This window comes from Pygoscelis adeliae, unplaced genomic scaffold (genome assembly GCF_000699105.1).
Source record: "Pygoscelis adeliae isolate BGI_AS28 unplaced genomic scaffold, ASM69910v1 Scaffold122, whole genome shotgun sequence".
Classification (NCBI taxonomy): Eukaryota; Metazoa; Chordata; class Aves; order Sphenisciformes; family Spheniscidae; genus Pygoscelis; species Pygoscelis adeliae.
Window position 1 is genome coordinate 610,330 of NW_008824358.1, and position 19,941 is coordinate 630,270.

The window sequence follows — 19,941 nt, forward strand, 5'->3', positions numbered from 1 at the left end:
CAGATTCCCCTCACCAGGAAAATCAAACATACAAGTAGCAAAGATGGCCAGGTACAGTTTAAGACAGAATCTATGAAAGGATCTCTATCGACATTACGCTTACGTTTCAGGTTGATATGGCTGATGCTTGCAAAATGTCAATCAATGTATTCAAGCTTGGATGTTACTGCTAAACCAACCAAATCCACGCTTAGGCACCTGTTTAAGTGCCCTGATGTCCTACGGTGACTGGCACCAGCCACCTTCTTATATACCAGTACTTGTTAGCATCAAGCAGTGCTCAGAATCAAGTCGTGCCTGAGCATCAAAAGGTGTTTTGGGGTGCTTATGTTTATTCATCCACATTGAAAAACTTTACATGCACCAGCTCCTAAAACCTGGAGTGGACTCAGAGGAATTAAGCTAGAGACAGCTTTCATCCTACTTCGTCAAAAAGATTTCGTAACAGTAGCAAATAGAAATAATAATTAAATAACAGCTCATTTTGTACATATTACAGCTACACAGTATTCTGATCTCCTAACTTCTGTTCCAGCCAGTCAACGTAGTAGATACCTCAACCTTTATTTGCAGGCAAGTGAAAACCAAAAAATAAATTGAAAGTGAGAACCCGAGTCTAGTTATACCAGTACAGTATTTTCTGATTTGTCCCACTTGCCGAGGCACCTGATTTTTTTCCAAACAACCCAGAATGCAGCTTGCTACTGCAAGCAACTTGTCAATCTGATCATCACTCAAGAGTAATTACATCTACATCAACTGCTTGCTGTAAGAAAACTTAAATCAGCTGATTAGCGTCTTTCTCTGCTTTCAAATGTATTTAAATAAATGGAACTGCCGCTCAGATGTTGTCTAAAAGTAGATGACCATTACCTCATCACAATCTTAGATTCCTTTTTGCAGTCTCTTCAGCAACTCTTCCTCCAGTCCATACAATTATACTCTTGCTTATTTTAGGCTGCAGATGTAAATATAATTAACTGGAGGTTTTTTAAACCTCACTCTGGGAGTTTTCCATGGAGCATTCAGTTTAGATTTCACTAGCAGTCTGGATTATGTACATCTGTTACAAAAAACCAAAACATTTTTCTATATATTTTGAGGGTATTTACGTTTCGGAAAAAACGTTTTATACAGACACACACACACGTATGTATGTATGTCAAACATAAAACACTAAGATGGGTGAAAAGCATAGATCTTGCAGGGCAGTTTTTTACCTGGCTCTCCATTTATTACCTACAGAGAAGATCTGGGCTTTGGCCATAAAGTGTTTGACGTCTACGCTCGTTTTCCTTACTTCAGATGGTATTTTGGACACTGCAAAGATGTACTGGCACTTTACGATGGCCAGGGGCCAGGATTCCGACCGTCAAGAAACACTTAGAGTAATAGTATTAAACTGGTAAGAAATCATATGAGAAAAACATTTTTATTACAAAACTGACAAGTGAATTTAGGGTTATGCTGCATTAATGTGTTGATATACGATAACATTAATCTTCAGTCTGTCTAAAGAATCATTTGGTCCTCTCATTTCGTTAAAACATAAACAACCAACAGAATCCACTTCAGAGATGAAATAAGAATGAGATGCTTTACAAGAGGTAGTGTCCCTCTGAGGAGCAACTGTCCCAATGCAATGGTGAAGGATTTTCTTATGTTTAAATAGTACCTGTATTTCTTATTTATACTGGTTTCCTTCCCCGATAAAGGAGTCATGATCCCTAATACTTTTCCAAAACCGATACAGACATATGACAGGACATTTGGGGGGGGGGAAGAAAAAAATCAGAGAAGAAAATGTTCTGCACCACATAATCCTGCGACTGATGTGTAACCATGGCAGTTGCAAGAGATCCAACATTAACACATTAGAGAAGACTTCCTCCTCCTCACTGTTATCTGGTGATATGCACTAAGTGTAATATGACCACAGTTGGGAATCTTCTTGTCTTCGTCTAAATTTCCACTGATAATTTATGGTAATAAAAAGAAGAAATCTCATATTACAGAAAAAAGTCCAAGTCAGGATTGGTACATTCTTTTGTTCTTCTATAATCTGCCTCTACCTTGTTTAGGAGGAAGAATAAAAACCCACCCAAAACAAACAAAAAATTATCCTGCATCGGATGCTAGATAATAATTACCATTTATTTAGCAAGGGTTCAAAGAAAAGCCATTTAAATAGCAAAACAACTTCAGTGTAGCAAAAACTAGGTCATGGGAGTAGAGTTTCGAGAGCTGCATATACAATTGGAACACGTGCAAGTACTTCCTTGCCTTCGAGGTGGGATTCCTAGAAAATGAACTCTGAGGGTAACTTGCCAAGCCCACATCCCCCCCCTCACCGTAAACATGTCCATGCACTGTGGACATGGTCAGCATGCTGAGCAGCTTCCTGAAAGCTGCTTCCTTCGCTCCATCTTCCCCTGCAGCCATCCCGAACAGTTGGCCGCAGGAGAATCTCACAGGATGAAGGTTGAAACCTATGCTTTTTCTGCTTACAACTGAAGCACTTCTTCCAGCTCCCATGATCAAAAGCAGCTCATTACTGGAATCTCTTAAGTCTGAAGAGCCCACAGGAGAGAGCTATGAAACAAGGCTCTTCATTTTCTACCCCTACTTCCCCAAATAATTACAAGCAGAAAGCAGGAAATGGAGAAAAAGAAAGTGGATCAATGAAGACAGAGTTTAGCGAGATACAGGAAGGGGACATCCTCTGGTGATTCACAGGTGCATCCAAGAAAGGGTCAGCTTCACCAGCAAACAGGCACCTCTCTTACAAAGCCTTTAAAACTCGCTTGTTCCTAAGAGCTTCCAGTTTAAATATTACACTTAAACTTTATCACCAACGATGCTACAAATCTAGCAAGCCAGTAACTTGCCCGCAGCGTTTAGTTACATATTACCTGTACTGATCACGTATTTGCAGATAAAAAGCTAAGCGTCAGTAGGCCTGAACCAGACAGGTTCTTCATAGCAAAATGCTTCGTCTCCACACACTTTCATTCAAGCATAAAATATGAGTTCGGGAATTTGCCCTCCCTGTACCCCAGTGCCATTTGTACTGTCCGAAGAGCACTGAAACTGAACAGTCACCTTCCCACACTGAACTTCTGTCATTCCTTCTTGTCCAAAATAGCTGAGTTCGTTACCATCCAGAATCACACTAGCTGTGTAAAACGTGTCAGGCTCAATCTGCACTGGATATTCAAACCACACGGGAAAAGTGTTACTAGAACCATCTGAGAAATATTTACTCAAGTTCTGGCCTAGGATAACTCCTTGTCGTTTGAGTTCAATCTTGGCACTGTACTCTGCTGATCCACAGCTGGAGCCGTACAGCCCAAAGCCAGCAATAAACACTCTCTTATCAACAGCAAACTGGATGCTGTCACACCGGCCCCTGTAGCGCCACTGATTGCTGCGGTAAGCGCAGGACTGGAAACGGTGGCATCGCTGCGGAACGAGGCCTTTCCGGGGCTTGCTTACAAACTGTAACTCTGGCTTTTTGGCAGCCGTATACCAGAGGAAGATATCATTGGTTTCGTTGAGAGTCAGAATCCCAGACTGAGCAGCGCCGTTCGCGAAGTCATCGAGTGCCATGGTAGGGATGCGTATCAAGTACAGAGCCTTCCCGAGGACTTTACGCTTGTTCTCTATGGTAGCTGTTAGCTCTTGCCGCTGACACTCCACTTCAGCCCAGTTCAGAGCTGCTTCGAAAACAACAATTTCTTTGGCATTCAGAGTCTCCCTTCGGAGAATGCTTTCAAGTGTCTGAAAATCAATGTCACAGAACCCCTCAGACTTCAAAGCTAGCTCAGCTTGGGCATCAATCACTTCCCAACAGCGCTGGGTCAGGTCAGGTTCCTCGAATAAGCAGCTCTGGGAAAGCAGCACGCAGGCATTCTTTGCACTTAGACTTGTCTCTAGAAAGTTGACGCAGGCGCGGGCAAGATGAGGGACAATATACTTCTTGGCAGCATAAAGAGTAGCCAGTACGGTATCTGCAGCCAAATCAATTTCATCACAATATATGTATCTGAAATAAAACACATGCATGTAACACTGCCACTTAATGCAAAAACGTAATTTGTCAACATCATCTGAAAATTATAAACAAAGAATATTTAAATGGCTCCACATTAAAACTAAGCAGTGCTTTTGGGGAACATTGGTTACATCCAGAAAGAAAAGTACAAACCAAATTCATCACTCAAGTAAGACCATGGAAGAGAACAGGCTTAAATCTAAGGTGAATAAACCTTCACACCTGGGGTACATGCTACGTAGACAATGGTTACGTTTACAAACTATGGTCCCTCCAGCTCTGTCTTCCTTCCATACATGCTTTGACTAATGAGAGATTATCTGCCCCAGGCAGCAGCTCCTCAAGGGCTGCCTTCCTTGGCTAATACAACCATCTGGAACACACTACAAAGAGTACTTGGATGGGATGTCCCATGATGGCGAATGATGATTTATTGAGGTGTATATATAAATACAGGAATGGAAACAAGTTTATTGAGAATAACTAGCTAGTCTAAGAATAGAAATACTATCAAAGTATACCAGGTGCTACCCATCCTCATAACTACTGGGGAAGGGTTTTGGGTTTTTTTTTTGGGGGGGGCAGGGAGAAAGAAGTTGGTTTGGGTTTTTTTTTGGTTTGGTTTGGTTTTTTAACAGGGTCATGAAACATATAGGAAAAGGCACAGAATTCTAATTTTCAGGTTTATTAATGCTTACAGCATCCTAGCTCCACTACCACAGTGTCTTCTCTCAGTCTCATTGCATAGGGAAGGAAAAAAAGCTTTACTGCTATGCTAGTGTGGTGGGAGAGCTGAAGGTGAAATTCTATTTATGTGACTAAACTGCTGGGATTCATTGCTCAGAGAAATGAAGCATTGTACAGTTTGTTCTTTTTAATATCTCATGCTTCAGGGCCCCATTTGCAGCTGGTGAATGCAATGTGCTAAAATCATGCCAAATACAATTTTACTCTTCATAGGGATAAGCAAATCTTGATGGTTATGGTTGATAAAAGTGTCTTCCTCCAGTAAAGCTGAAGTTGTATGCGATCCTGTACTAATTAAAATTTTCTAGTTAGCAGGTTTCCCAACACAATGAATTTTTTGCAGAACAGATGTGCTTATGAAGTGGAATTAGTATCTACACTGATCTGATTGTAAATATCTTTATTTGTATTTTTGCAAGTGTAGGGTACTATCCTCCAAGCCACACTTAGAAAACATGCTCAGAGCAGATACTGCTCAAGCAATATAATAAAATCTAAAAGGTTACAGAGAAAAAGAATACTTACACAGACCCAAACTTTTTTTTTAACCTTTATTACTTGGTTTCAGCTGGACTATTTGTAACAACAAAGAGCACATCTATATATCACTGCTTACAGGCTTAGCTCCTTTACTGTCCAAAAAATTTTCAGTGTATCAATTAATTCATCTTTATGATTCTCCTCATTGCTCTCCAACTCTTTTCTCCCTTCTACTACTTCTCTTTGCCTGCTAGGACAGCAGAGAATGATGACATCTGTTTTAAATTGAAATAGTACAAAAATTGCTAGTTTAATATTCATGAAAGTGAAGAACTAATATCACTTATTTACAACAGACACAGCACAGCTCGGCTGTCGGCAATATTCCACACTCCTTACTCTGCCAATGCACCTCGACTCTGGTCTGCAATTACTGATATTCCAGTTTCACCCTGTTCTTAAGCAGAGGATTCTGTTAGACCACAGGGTTTGATGGTTTAGTAACACATTCATCCTGGGATAAGATGAGACCACAATTGTAACTTCAACAGTCAAGATTAAGATAAGATATAATACGACACAAATTCAGTGTGTCAGCTAGACTGTGAATTTAACTCTATTTTTAAAACCGTAGAGAACAGCCAAAGGAATTTTACTGGGAGAATAATTAGTATCTACCAGTTGAGGTATTATTTCCTATGTTACATCCAGCAATACCTTGTCTGGTGTTTGTTGTCAGAATGCCCACTATATAGTAAAAGACAAAAAATATTTACGCTGTAAGAATTTGCTGTCTGGGGGGGGTGGAGGTGGGGTGGGAACCACCAAAACACCCCTCAAAAAACCCCCAACCCCAAAAATCCACAAAAACAAACTCAGTGTATTTTCTGACAAACATTATGGTGCATTCCTCCCGACTGCGGAAAGGAGCGTAGGAAGGAGAGGGCTGCTTTGGGATAGGTAAAAAGTCTTTTCCTTCTGTAGCAACAGTATCAAGAACCTTCTGCCATCCACAGCTCGCAGCGGTTGCAAGCAACACTCATGGGATGATTCCCCAGGGGAGAGGGGTGAAGGGGACTGTGGGCCCCCCAAGCTCCACCCAGTGCAGCACATGCACTGGATCCTGCGATGAGGGGAATGCTGCACTGCTGAGCAACATCCCTGTCCCTTCCCTGCACCGTCACAGCTGCAGACACCCGTGGCGTTTGCAGACACAGGAGCACTCTGCAGGTTCAGGTACACTGCATCAGTGGAAGTTAACACTGGCAATGTCAACATCCACACAGACCACAAACTTTTTGTGGTCTTTTGGTTTTTTTTAAATAAAAGCTGAGAAGGTGAAGAATTCCACGGTTCTGGCCGCGCTCTCAAAGATAGTGTCTTACATTGCCATGGGCTAAATAATATGCCAAGACCTAGATGTCAGTATTGATACTCTGTTTTCTAGGTTTGCTCTCTGAACACATTTCTTAATGATAAATTCAGAAAGCATTCAGTTTTTATATGGCAAATCACATTTACCCACAGTGAAATAGATTTGCTGTTCAAAAAGGAAGGGGGACTGGGGGAATCCAAGTATCTTGTATTTGTGCCTTGTAAAATTCTGCATGAAAGTAAAGCACAAGTTTGAGCTCTGCAGAAAATACCCGCAAAACCAGAAAGGCCCAAAGCAGGGATCCATAACACACCTACTTACATAATGTCAAATCTTAACTTTATATTCCAGGTCTATAGAACATCTGTGTGACTTCAGCTTTTCCTGGCAGTTATTGGTATTTGCGCAGAACATTTCTGATGTTCATGATAACCTATAAAAACTCTACGCAACAAACTCTATATGCAACTTTGAATGTTCATCTACAGTGCCGCTGAAATGTAGAAGAAAAAAAGAAACCATTCTGTAATCACAAGCTAGTCAAAACAATCTATGAAATACAGTAAGTTGCTAGCTAGTGATTACATCATTACACGCAAGAAAATCTGCAGCATACTAAAAGGATGACTATCAGATACTAATGTATACTCTTTATCAGAAGGCAATGGCAGTTACTAAACCCTCAAAGCCATAGCATTTCTGTGATGGGGCATTTCTCTTTAATAATCAGAATTTATAGATACGTCCAAGGACAATTCAGCAGGGAAGCTGCTTCATTATGCTCATTTAGGAAAAGATAGCATTTCTTATGCAGTTTGCAGGAAGAAAAACAACGATCATGTAAACTGACTGTTTTTCCCCTGTTAGAATAAAAAACCCTATTCATGTAAACAGCCTTTTTATCACTTTCCAAATGCATCAGTATGAGAGATGAGGAGAAATTTAATTTTCAGAGGCTACATTCAATACCTTAGGGTCGTTTTTCTAAGACAAGACCTGCATACATCAAGTTTATAAAAGAGCTGGAATGATGTCAGTATACAAACCCAGCAATTCTGGGGTTTGGGGTGGAGGGGGTGGGTTGTGTGTTTTTAACTTTTCACGATGCTTGCAAAGTAGAACAGTTTTTTTTTGTTACAGCTGACAATTCTTTTTAGTAACTCCATTCCTTTGTGTAACATGTGTAGTGACAAATCAGATCAATAGGCATTACAGTATACAATATGTCCAAAGAGCCCCTGTCAAAGTCATTATTTATAACTGCCTACATTAGTCTAATACATGCATGCCTGGAAGTAGAGGGGAAGAGCAACATGAGGTAAAAGCGTAAAACACTTGGAACACAAAAAGAGGAATATTTTAAGCAACTGCTTTCTTTCTGTTTATATGCAAGTCTAACACTTCAACTATGACACGACCAGTGTACGTATACATCATAAAGGAGAACATATCCAGCAGATGAATGATGCTTACTTCAGCATTGCGAGAAAAGCAGCAGGCTCAACATCTGGTATACGGATTTCATCTTTGTCCTCAGCAAGCTCTCCGTAAAACATCGCATGGAATACAGAGCTCCCAACAGCCAGGACATACTGTTGAGAAAGGGAAATCTTATTTCATGCTTTAAACTGAAAGCACTGCCAACAAAAACAATGTGGGAGAGCCACTCTGAGTACACCGGGCTTCACCGACAGGCTCTATAGACACACTTCAGTAAGAAATGAAGTCAAAGTTAAGAACAAAATCACACATTTTCCCTGCATTTTACTCTCATGGGCGTATATGCACTGGCTACTGGAAAACGCCCAGATGCACTACAGAAGTTAACTATTTCTAGAAAATCTCAGGAGTAATATTAATCAGCAGCACAAAGCAGTGCTCTTAACTTTACAATGATTGCCTTAGCATAAGTGTACTGTTTAACCGAAAACACAAAGAAAAGCAAGGGACAGACTATCCCACTGCGTGTAGCCTTTTAAAATAAAGAACTATGCCTGTCCCAGAAGAGCCGAGTCTCCCACGCTATGTCCTGGCGTAACCGTGGGAGCTCTCTCTTGCTATCGCCGCCCAAGCCGATAATGCAGCTGTTGCTTACTTTGTGTCCTGGCAGCCGCTGGGTCCCACCTGGTGGCCCGACCACAAAATGAACATCTGCCATCAAGTCATTGTTGAACATCACTGCATTTCTACGAACAGAGGCAGCGTGTTAATTTATGGTGCCCAGTAACACTGTGCTTGCCCCAGACCCAAGAAATTTAATTTCTTAACAACTTAAAGTTGCGTGTTAGTAAAGAGAAGCAGGTCACGCTTTGGTTTAAGATACTTTACACATCATCACACAAATATACCAGGAAGGGGGGTGGTGCACATGCAATAAAAAACCCCCCAAACTTATGAGAACTTTTCAAAAAGTGGAAATCAAAGTCAAGAGCATGTATCACTGAAAATCTCCACTAAGGTCTAAAAGCAAATCTTTACGGGTATGCTGTAGCTTCCAGCAAAATTTTTATTTACTCAAGACAAACAGCTGCACTGTCTGGAAAAGAGATATTAAAATATTTTCCATTACCAAAATACTTCTTTCACACACACAAAGAAAAAAAAGAGAGAACTGTCTTTTCTTCAGCAAACAAATGAATAACTAGACATATGCATTACAAACATTTTGCTACTTTTCACCACTCCATTCAAACAGCAAAAATAAACTGCCCTGAACTTACCTCTCTCTGATGGTTGGATAAAGTCCTTGCCAATTAGGTGTCGGAATAGTGTTGTTGTTATTGAGATTTTGCTGGTGGTACTGCTGGACAGCAGTTGTATTAGTGTTGGCTGGCTTCTTTCGGGGAAAAATATCAGCAGCCATCTTCTTCTTCTTTTTGGTCTTCAAGGTAATGATTTCATAGCAAACTGGAGGCAATTTGCTGCTGCTACTGCTGCTGCTATTTCCCTTCTTAGAGCTCTTCTTGGACCTGTTCTTGACTGTCTCTGGAAGCATCAAGAAGAAGGTGAGACATTTCATGTTCTTTCCTTTCTCATCTACCATGAGTATACTTGTCTGTAAAGCTAGATAGCCTAACTAGCCAGGAACATTAAGAAATGCACGTGGAAGCTGTTAAATAGAGAGCAGCAGAGCTGAGAGTTTGCTTCTTTTCCAGCAAGACAAGGTGACCTTTCCAGTGCACTGAGTAAGAAACCGGCTTTAAGTTTGATCCAGTACTTGAATTGTTAAATACATCCCCATCATTCCTGCCAGTTTTATTTCTTTCCAGATCTCCTGCTCAGGAATCGCCTGAAAGCGCTACACCCTGTGAGGAGGGTACGCGTGCGGCTGTAGCACCGGCTTTCTGAAGGGGGCTAGCAAGACGCGCGATAGCACTGCTAGTCTGCTCGGCGAGCTGAACTTGTGCGTTGAACGGATCGGAACGGAGTAGGTATTGCAGCCCTGCAGATGGAGTCAGCCAGCATTCGGAGCCAATAGCTGAAGTCACCGACAACGATTGGACCCAGCCGCACAGTGACACCTATTGTAACGTACGTCGCTCTGACATTAAAGCGACAGCAGTTGCACTCTTCAGTTAATACGTAGTGCTAAGTAATAAAGGAATAAATGGCATGCACAGTTGCGTAAGTGCATGACTGGCCGGAAGCATGTGTGGTTTAGCTCTCCTTGACGCTGCTTGAGTTTTCACGGGAGAAGCAATAAAAAGTTGAAATCAGGTAGAAAGACATATTTGAGTCTAAATATTTCCACGGGAGCAATTTCCACATGCAGTCAGTATTAGCATGACTTCATACGCCTCTAGTATTCCCACAAATCCCTACCATACCAGTTGTTCAGCAAAAGCACGCTATAGCTATCAGAACCAAATTAAAGCAATCAACTAGCAGCAGCAAAGACAGCGACGCAGTTAAACAATCCCTTTCAGCGCAGCTTCTACTCCAGTGTAACATGAATAGAGGTGAGGTCACAGCTTTAGCTTTAACTCCTTATGTTTCCAGATAACATAATAGCCTTTGACAGGGGTCCCAAATCACTAAGCAGTGCTAATTAAGCCAGCTTACACCAGACATGGTTGCACAACATCAGAAGAAAACTTCTAGATGTGCAATCAGATTAAAGCAAACGAGAGTGAATATGTTTAATCAATATTTCAAAGCATTAAATGAAAAAGTCCGAATGATTTAGAGAGTCTCAGGCAGAAACCACTCCTTGAGATGCAAACACTCCCATTTTATTCACAAATACTTTCTGAAATAAACAGGATATAAGCTATGCCAACCAAACCATTTAAATAGGAAAGACGACTAATTCTCAGTCATTAGTTTACTTAGAACTTAAAATTTAGATCAGATTTCCTTAATAGTAGGTCAAGTGTATAAAAAAAAAAACCCAAGCAAGCATAGCCACTTAAAAAAAAAAGCAGGGAAATAAAAAAATATTAGGTATTAGATGTCAACTTTTCACATATTAGAATATTGGGGTGGTATAACTAAAGTACGATTTCATAATTATTTTCAAGTTTTAAAGAAAAAAATCCTCTTTGATTTCAAAGCAAATTTAGCCACTTTTAGCCTTAATTAGTTTTGCTGGACAAGTACAACAGTGAAATTAAAGTGATCAAAGGTTGGTGGAGAAATGGCTGACCTTGCTGAAATCCCTGACAGAAATCTGCCACTGACTTAAACTGAAGCACAGAAACGTTACTCAGGCTATTTATTGAAACACCATCACGATTGCTTGAATCACAGCTATGGCTTTGTCACACATAATCTCTGAATGTCTTTAAACCCAAAACTGTAGAACCTAAGTGCAGATATTTCAAAGATTATCAGGTCTCCTTGGGAGACACTCCACATTAAGCACTAACTAAACACCCTGGCAGTCGGCCAGCTAGAGACTTTGCTGCAGTGGCTTGAGATGATACCATTTCCAAACACGTGTCTGTCCCCTCTGTCTGAAGTCACTGCTCATGGAAGGGGGAAACAGAAGTATATGCGTCCATGCCTCAGCTGCTACATTTCACAACCCAGCATCTTAGTGCAAAATCACCCTCACTAGTAATTTAAAGTAAGATGGTAGATTGTGCCTGGTGTGGCTGAAAATCAGATATGTTCCTAAATACAGAGGCAGGTTATGCAATTTCCAAAGAAATATTTTCTAGCAAGCTTTTCTTTCTTTCCTTCCCTCCTTTCTCTTTGTTTTCCTTTTTTATCTGCAACAGATTGATTTGGAAGGGAAACTAACAACCTAAGCCATATTGAACTGTAAAGAGGTAAAAGAGGGGGTAAAGCAGAAGAAACTCATCCCACAGATGGGATGTTTATGACTGCTCACAGCTGAGAGTTTATAACAGGGACACAGCAGGTATTCTCAGCACAAAATTTGAGTTTGCTGAGTTTGCATACGGTTTTTTTTTTCCCCTTCTTATGTAAATTTCCAGCCCTTCTAGTTACAAAAATAGCCCTCTTGCCACTGCACAGGACAGACACTGCAAAAGGAAGACGTTTAAAAAAAAAACCCTTAAAGTACAGAGAAACGATGCACTCTTCAGAAAATCTGGTTCTCAGCATTGCAGTTGGCAGAAGGCGAAAAATAGCAGGGGTTAGGAGATTCAAACAAGAGATTTGATTTTCTTTCCATAAATCCATTTTATAGACTACCAAAGTATATAAAAATCAAGGTTCTCACCCATTTTTTTCAAACCATTTGACCAGCACAAATCCAAAGATTATACATACACCAGATAAGGTCACTGGGAGGCTACAGAAGAGAAAGAATGACAGACGGACTGCCTGGTCAACTCAGTCTGGGAAAGATCATAAACATGAACCTGTAGGAGTCCACCATACCTTTAACTTCTGTAAAACACAACGCGTGTAGAGCATGTTGTGCTTTCTTGGGAAAGGATGGGAGGGAGAAGCTGCAGCTGAAGCATGTTCTGCCTGAATCCAGAAGTCAGACAGACCCCCAGTAGACAAGAAGTATCTGCATGACAGGATAAAAATCCACCCCGGTAAATAAAAACCCTAACTGCCATCTTTGCCTGTTCTTAAGCCACCCACCAAAACCTGGTCTGCTGTAACTGGGTAATAGTGCCGGTTCCACACAGACTCCAAAAGTTCCTATGAAAAACCACAAACCTGTTACAGGCTTTATACCATCTTCCACTGCACTTCATCAGCTCAGAAACTAAGTCTCCTAAACCAATCACTAGATGCATGTGAAATGGGAAAAAACCTCAAAGAATTAGTGCTAGTTGCACTCACTATTCTTTCCATTTTGGCAGCAACTTCCATTTATTTTCCTACAACATCGTCTTCTTCTTTTACTATACACATACGGTTAATCAATTTACAAATCAGTACGTTAGCAGTCAGTAAAAGCAACCTATGAACTACTCCCTGTTGAAAGACTAGTCAAAATCCCAAGTTCAAATCAGCCTGTCTCCGGCAAGAGGATCAAGGAAATTGACCTTCTCTCACCCAAAGATCTATCCATTTCTGAAAGCTTATTACAATGTGTTCCTAATCTTCTTCAGCAATTCTCATTTTTCTTCATTAATTATATATTAACAGAACGAAACTTGGTATATACAACTTAGAAAAAGGGAAATACAGTTCTTCAAAGGCACATTAATCTTTATTTTATAAGCAAAGTAGTCAAGCCAGAAATATTTTAACTTAAAGGGTGTAGGAAATTCCACACTTAAATCTTAACGCTGGCCTAATGAAAATCCAAAATGCCAGAGGTGAAGAATTAAGCAAAGGACTATATTCTGAGGCTGAGATACTATGCATCAAGTTACATGCCCCTTTCAAATTATGAGGAGCAAGTTAAAAAGCCTTGGAAATCAGCTCCTGACTAAATACTGTGAACAACTGAAGCATCAATTTTGCTGTTCAAATCCAAATGTGTGCAATATACCTGCAATCTCAGTTTCATTTCTCTGTTAAGACCATAATATACCTTTACACCATTGTGAGGGTTGGCACAGGAGCCATATTATATCCCAACTCTTGGTACAACTTTTAATAGTATGGTACTACTATAATTACGCCTTTCTAAAGGTAACTTCCAATTGAGAAATCATTTAATTTCCAGGGTTAATGGAAGTACTCTTCCTCATATGACATCAGTCTCTCCTGCCACCCCAGCAAGTATACCCAAGTTCTTCTATGGGTTTTTTTTTTTCCTTCTTCTAATAAGTTGTGTTTTTCTGTATCTCTCATTTACAGGTCTGTTCCTCATGTAGCAACATGAACTGGACAATTCTATAAAAAACAAGCTTTCATCAAAATTCCCAATTGTCTGTTACAACCAGATCATGAATAAAGGAACGAATTCCAAGTAGGCAATGACAAAATGCATATATTTCTTTTTTGTAAAGTTGCCAAGTCTCTCCCTTGGCAATTATTATGCCTATGCATTATTAACATTCTTTGTTTAAATTCTGGATTTCCCCTTACAGGGAAACAAATTTCAGATGATACATCTCAATTAACCAAAATAAACACACAATGTCACTGTTTAACAAATCTACCTGTCCACTGCTAATTTTCATTGAATTTAAGTTGACTTTAAGCACTCACTTAGAAACAGAATGTACAAGTTCAAAAAACAAAACCAAAAAACTCAACAAACCACACAGCTGAGGAGCCTAGTTCTGTTTACCCATCTATGAATTATTTAGTCACCTGGAAGAATCCTTCCCAATCACCATTCCAACCCTTCTGTTTGTAAAAACGCTCATTTGGAAAGGGGACTGATAGCTCTACTCCCGATTTCAAGTAAAAAAAATGCATTACAGTTGACAAAATCTTCCAACCTCTTCTCTCACAAGTTTCTGATTGGCAGCGCTGAAAGTAACCAAGCTTGCATCCACTCCTGCCTGTCGCATGGAAAAGCTGGCCCTGAAGTCTTACTCAGTAAGGTCTTCTATGGAAAAAAAAAAACAAACCCAGACAACTAAAAGCAGGGAGAAAGATGGGCAAAATTGTAACGACTCTCAGAGAAGGCAGAATATAGGGTAAAAAAAATAGACAGCATTTCTTTCGCAGAATAGCCAAGAGCTGGGAATGAGTGGAATAGTATCAGAGTAGAATTGCGTCTTGAACCAACACAAGGAGCTTTAAACCAAAGTCCAAAATAGCTAAATTGCATTTTGCTATAGGTCTTATGCTACACTAGCAACACACTTGTCGGCAAATATTCTTCTTAACTGCTTAGTGTTTAAAGTATGAGGATTTAAACACTTTGCATAATATTATCCACTAAGATAGTTTTTACATTTTTTTCCTAAATGCCCTTAATGCTTTGAAGAAAACAAAAGCAGAAAGCCCTGAGCAGCCCAGTCAACAGGTAAGTATAAACTTACATAAAATAGAAACTTAAAGAATGAGTATTCAGATGTTTTTTACTCTTTCATTCTTGTATTATTTGCTAGCATATAGGCTATGTCTCTGCACAGCACGTCTTATGGGTCTCCCTACCAAAGCAGCCTTAATCTTTTTAATATGTCCTTTTAGTACCTGCAAGCTTCTTCATTTTGTTTTTTTACAGCAATATGCTTTTTGAGACAAAGCAATCAAAACAAAACATTATCTTTAACATTTAGCCCTACGTTTACTTGCAAATAAACATCCACTTTCCCTCTGTGTGGATTTCAGTCGGCTCTCCCCGAAACTGTTCCTACACCAAGTGCAACATCTCCCGCTGTAATTTTTTTTCCTGTTACTTTCTTGCTTAGCTGCTTAAAGTTTGCAATTTAACCCCAAGTGAGAGGTTCGATAACTTTATATTTACACCCCAAACACAACATAACACAAAAGACTTCTCTACACTGTTGAGTTTTGCTTTTGAAGTTAGAGATTTTGTTCCCACCTGGGTCAAAATAAATATAGCTAGTGTATTAGAGCAAGCAAGAAAAAAAATATTTAAAATTCTCTTGTGTTTTCATTATTATTTCAATACCATGCTTGCTGCACAAAAGACAGTCCATATAAACCACAACTGTATAAAGAAAGGCTTATGTTTAAACAACCTACAGTGAACAACATATTTGATCCCGTTACAATGAATTATCACACAAACATTCTCTTCTGTGCATATGGAAAGAAAGAATGTGAAATGCTTCATGACAACATGAAATACATGATTTTACCAGCCTGCTGAGACATATTCCCCCATGTCATAGTTTGGGAACTGCAGGTAGAAAATATCCCAGAGCAGAATTTGCAATTTATTCTATAAACATTAATTTGCTTCTTGATAGTTCAAAGTAAAACCAAGAATCATAAATGAGCTCTGAGATGAGAAAACCTGCAACTACAAAATGAGAATTCAATTCAAGGTTACAGGAGATAAACTGTTTTTCTACTAATTTAAAAGTGACAAATTATGCATTCCTTCCCCATCACTACTACTCTAGCTTGTCCATTTCGTTTCACGTTGAGTTTTGCTCTTGACAATCTGTGGGGTCAAAAGTAAGTTCTTTCTTAGTGGCTGCCTTTTTTTTTTAATTTATTTCTAAATATGATATTGCAAACCTGAAAGCATTCAACCCTTTTCCTAAGACAGAGGTCAACTTTAATTCTACTCTGCCTCTTACCAAAACTGACTTACAAAGGAAAGATCAGATAGCTCAGGAAATTGGTAATGAGATACAGTGGTTTTCGTCTCTAGGTCACTAATTCTAAATTGACCGAGGTCAACAGTAATCAAAAGTCATTAGCATTTAATGATCGTTCAGTGCCCCGTGAGAAAGAAGCTAGTGATCTTAGTGCACTTCAGAAAAACCACCACTACAATTAGTACTCACATGCTGCCTATTTCAAGGGAGAGATCGGGATCGGATGACTACAGACAGAACTTCCTACCTAACAGACAGATCTTGCCTATGTAGACAAACCTTTATACTAATTTTAACTTGGCTCAGAAACTATTCTTTCTAAACTGAATAGTTAAATTAATATAGGCTCTCATAAAGGGTGGGTTGGGAGGTGACTCGTCCTACTCCATTACATCAGCGGTTCCGAAACGTCTTTGTCCCCCTACACACAGCAAGTCTGCAAAACGCAAACGCTAACCCAGATAGAGAAGGCATCTCAGCGAGTCCTCGCTTGTGAGAGCTGATGGCACTAGAAGAATAACTACCCCGTGGGGTAAGTAACTATCCACATGGGGACTGCATTACAGTTGATTATGTTGGCATATAATTCAAGGACTACATTCTTCACGTGCAGATAACCTACATTCACCACATCAAACCATAGCGTTGAAGTACCCTGTGGGACAAAGGAGGGGGAGAGGATATTGCTGCCACCCACACCATACCTGTTCTGTGGCCTGCAAACTTCGGTCTCCTGGGACTGCCATGCTACCAGCACCTTCCAACAAGGTTAAGAAAAACGGAGGGGACTTTCAGAAAGCTTGGTTAGGTGTTGTAATGTAAACGTCATTTGGGTCTGTCACGGGAAAACTACATCATGCCAATCCATAGTTCCCTGAACTTCCCTAAAGGGAAAACATATGGCTTAAAAATGCAAAGCAGAGCAGTGATTTGGCACATTTGTGTTTACAGTAGAAGAGCATACCTGGAACCATTCAGTAAAAGTATTTTAAATTAGCTTAAATACAGGGAAAAATTAGTAGAACTTCTTGTTTCTACTGCATTTTAAACGACAAAAGAGGAAGATGACCCCAGTTAGCGAAAGAGGAACAAGTCAGTCCATTGGCAAAACAAGCATTTGATAAGAAATGTGTTCTCAAACACGGTGGCTCTCACTTCTCAAAAGTGAGAGTCAAAACCCATGAACAACAACTCTTGCAATTTTTTGACAATTGTTTAATAACCTCATTTTTTAGATATGAGAGACGGATTGCTGCTAGCCTGAGCTGCATCCAAAATAGTTCAGGGAATGGAACCAAACGTTACGTCCATTAAACTGCACTGTACTGAATTAATCTTCCTTTGCCACACGTTAGAAGCTGTGGATCTTGTTACTTGCCCTTCTTTCCAGACTCTCACAGCACATGCAGCTTCTGTTTGAACGGCCGTTCCACAGGGGGATAAAGATGTTGCCAAATTTTTATCTTAGCTGTTTCAGAAAATCAGATTTACTTTCCTTTGCTGCAAATATTTCAGTCACACTTGCCTATTAGGTCAGCGAGGCTTTAGTATTTCTATTACTTTCTCCTCCTCTTTACAAGTGAACGGCAGCTAGCCAATTTTCAAGACGACCATATACATACTCGTCAAATGCTGGTTTCAGAATATACTTTCAAGCATTAAGATGTATTTGTCTAGCAATACTAGGATATCCCAAATGCCTGTTCTCCTTCACAATAACTGTTTCAGAGACCCTAGGACACGTCAGAACTTTAGTAGAGAAAAAGAAGAAAATCAAGGAAGAAGCAAGTAATCAAACGTAAAAGATAATTAAGGGACTGTGCAAGGTAAACATACATACACAGGGGTTTTAGGTATTACAAAGTTTTATATAGTAAGAAAACTTTTACTTTTTCTTGGTATACGTGGAGTAGTATCACCTTGGTCTGATAGGAGAGTACTACTGAAGACAAAAATCAAGGAAGAAGCAAGTAATCAAACATAAGAGATAATTAAGGGACTGTCCAAGGTAAACATACATACATAGGGGTTTTAGGTATTACAAAGTTTTATATAGTAAGAAAACTTTTACTTTTTCTTGGTATACGTGGAGTAGTATCACCTTGGTCTGATAGGAGAGTACTACTGAAGACAAAAATCAACCAGCACTAAGAAATCAAATGCACCTAGGTGCACTTTGTACAGGTTTAAGTGCATTACGCTGCCCTAACGTCACATGGTAGCCCTTTGGGCTACGTGCCTCGACGGAAACTGAGCAAGCTGCCTAACAGGACAACAATTTCTTTCATCTCCGAGTTGAACTGTATGCTGAGGACTCCAAAGGAAGGTATAATACTGCAACAAAGGGACAGTGTAGGCCACTGCATACATTTCTGTTGTAAATAATACGCAGCTAGCTTCAGCTCCTCCCCAGTGTTAAAGAGGACGGCTTGCACTTTCCCCCCCTGCTAAACGGGCAAGGTGACACACTGCTAAGTAGCACGTGGTGTATTATGGATTAGATTTTAAAAGGACTTTGTTCCATCAACTATTGCAAGCCTACATATAAAATCTCACACCTATCAGGCACAAGCAAACACGCTACCTGACTGAAGAGTTGCTTTCTTTTCATACTCTCAGAAAACCCTTGCAACCAAGCATGCTTTGAGCAAACGGGGAGGCAGCAGAGCTGTAATTCCAGCAAATGTATTTTTCTGAAGAAAATGACTCCTTTAAATCGCTTCGGATGTGAAGAGGAGAAACCGCAGCTAGGATGGATACAGAGTGTAACGTGGTACATAAAAATCCTGCCACAGGAGGATGTTATCAACAAGTCATACAGCCCTGTACTGAAGTGGTACATGATGCCGGGGAGGAGAGCTGTAATTCCAGCAAATGTATTTTTCTGAAGAAAATGACTCCTTTAAATCGCTTCGGATGTGAAGAGGAGAAACCGCAGCTAGGATGGATACAGAGTGTAACGTGGTACATAAAAATCCTGCCACAGGAGGATGTTATCAACAAGTCATACAGCCCTGTACTGAAGTGGTACATGATGCCGGGGAGAGGAACCTCAATCCATCCCACTCCTACCAGTTTGATGCCAGGGCCAGCAGTAGATGCCCAGAGCCTGGAGAAGGATCACAGGTCAGCAGGAGAGCGCCTGAAGAGCAGCACAAGGGAACTCCGGGCAGTAAGACAGCTTCATCGGGGCCCAACTTAAATACCTCTGTGCAAACACACGTAGCGTGGGGAATAAACAAGAGGAGTTAGAGACGTGCGCACACCTGCAGGGCTACAACCTTACTGGCATCACGGAGATATGGTGGGATGGCTCCTATGACTGGAGTGTTGGGATGGAGGGATACAGGCTCTTTAGGAAGGACAGGCAGGGAAGACGAGGAGGGGGCATCGCCCTCTATGTCAATGACCAGCTGGAGCACGTGGAGCTCTGCCTGGGGATGGATGAGGAGCCGACCAAGAGCTTATGGGTCAGAATTAAAAGAAAGACAGGGACAGGTGACATTACAGTGGGGGTCTGCTACAGGCCACCTGACCAGGAAGACCGAGCGGATGAGGCCCTCTATAGACAAGATAGGAGCAGCCTCATGCTCACAAGCCCTGGTTCCTCATAGGGGACTTCAACCACCCCGACATCTGTTGGAGGGACAACACAG

At 40.4% G+C, this 19,941-nt stretch overlaps 1 protein-coding gene across 2 annotated transcripts in view; it reads right to left on the minus strand.

Moving 5' to 3' along the window:
- Window positions 1-2,918: 2,918 nt before the first annotated feature.
- The window catches only part of BTBD3 (BTB (POZ) domain containing 3), a 21,305-nt gene continuing 4,282 nt past the window's right edge, over window positions 2,919-19,941 (minus strand). The window contains exons 2-5 of one of the 2 annotated variants that reach the window (XM_009319563.1): window positions 9,377-9,641; window positions 8,752-8,842; window positions 8,130-8,248; window positions 2,919-4,045 (exon numbers count right to left, since the gene is read on the minus strand). In XM_009319563.1, coding sequence (XP_009317838.1) covers window positions 3,013-4,045; window positions 8,130-8,248; window positions 8,752-8,842; window positions 9,377-9,519 — 1,386 coding nt within the window. In that variant the 5' untranslated portion in view covers window positions 9,520-9,641 and the 3' untranslated portion in view covers window positions 2,919-3,012. Of the gene's footprint in view, window positions 4,046-8,129; window positions 8,249-8,751; window positions 8,843-9,376; window positions 9,980-19,941 lie in introns of those variants that run through there. The other variant, XM_009319562.1, reaches the window with a different exon arrangement.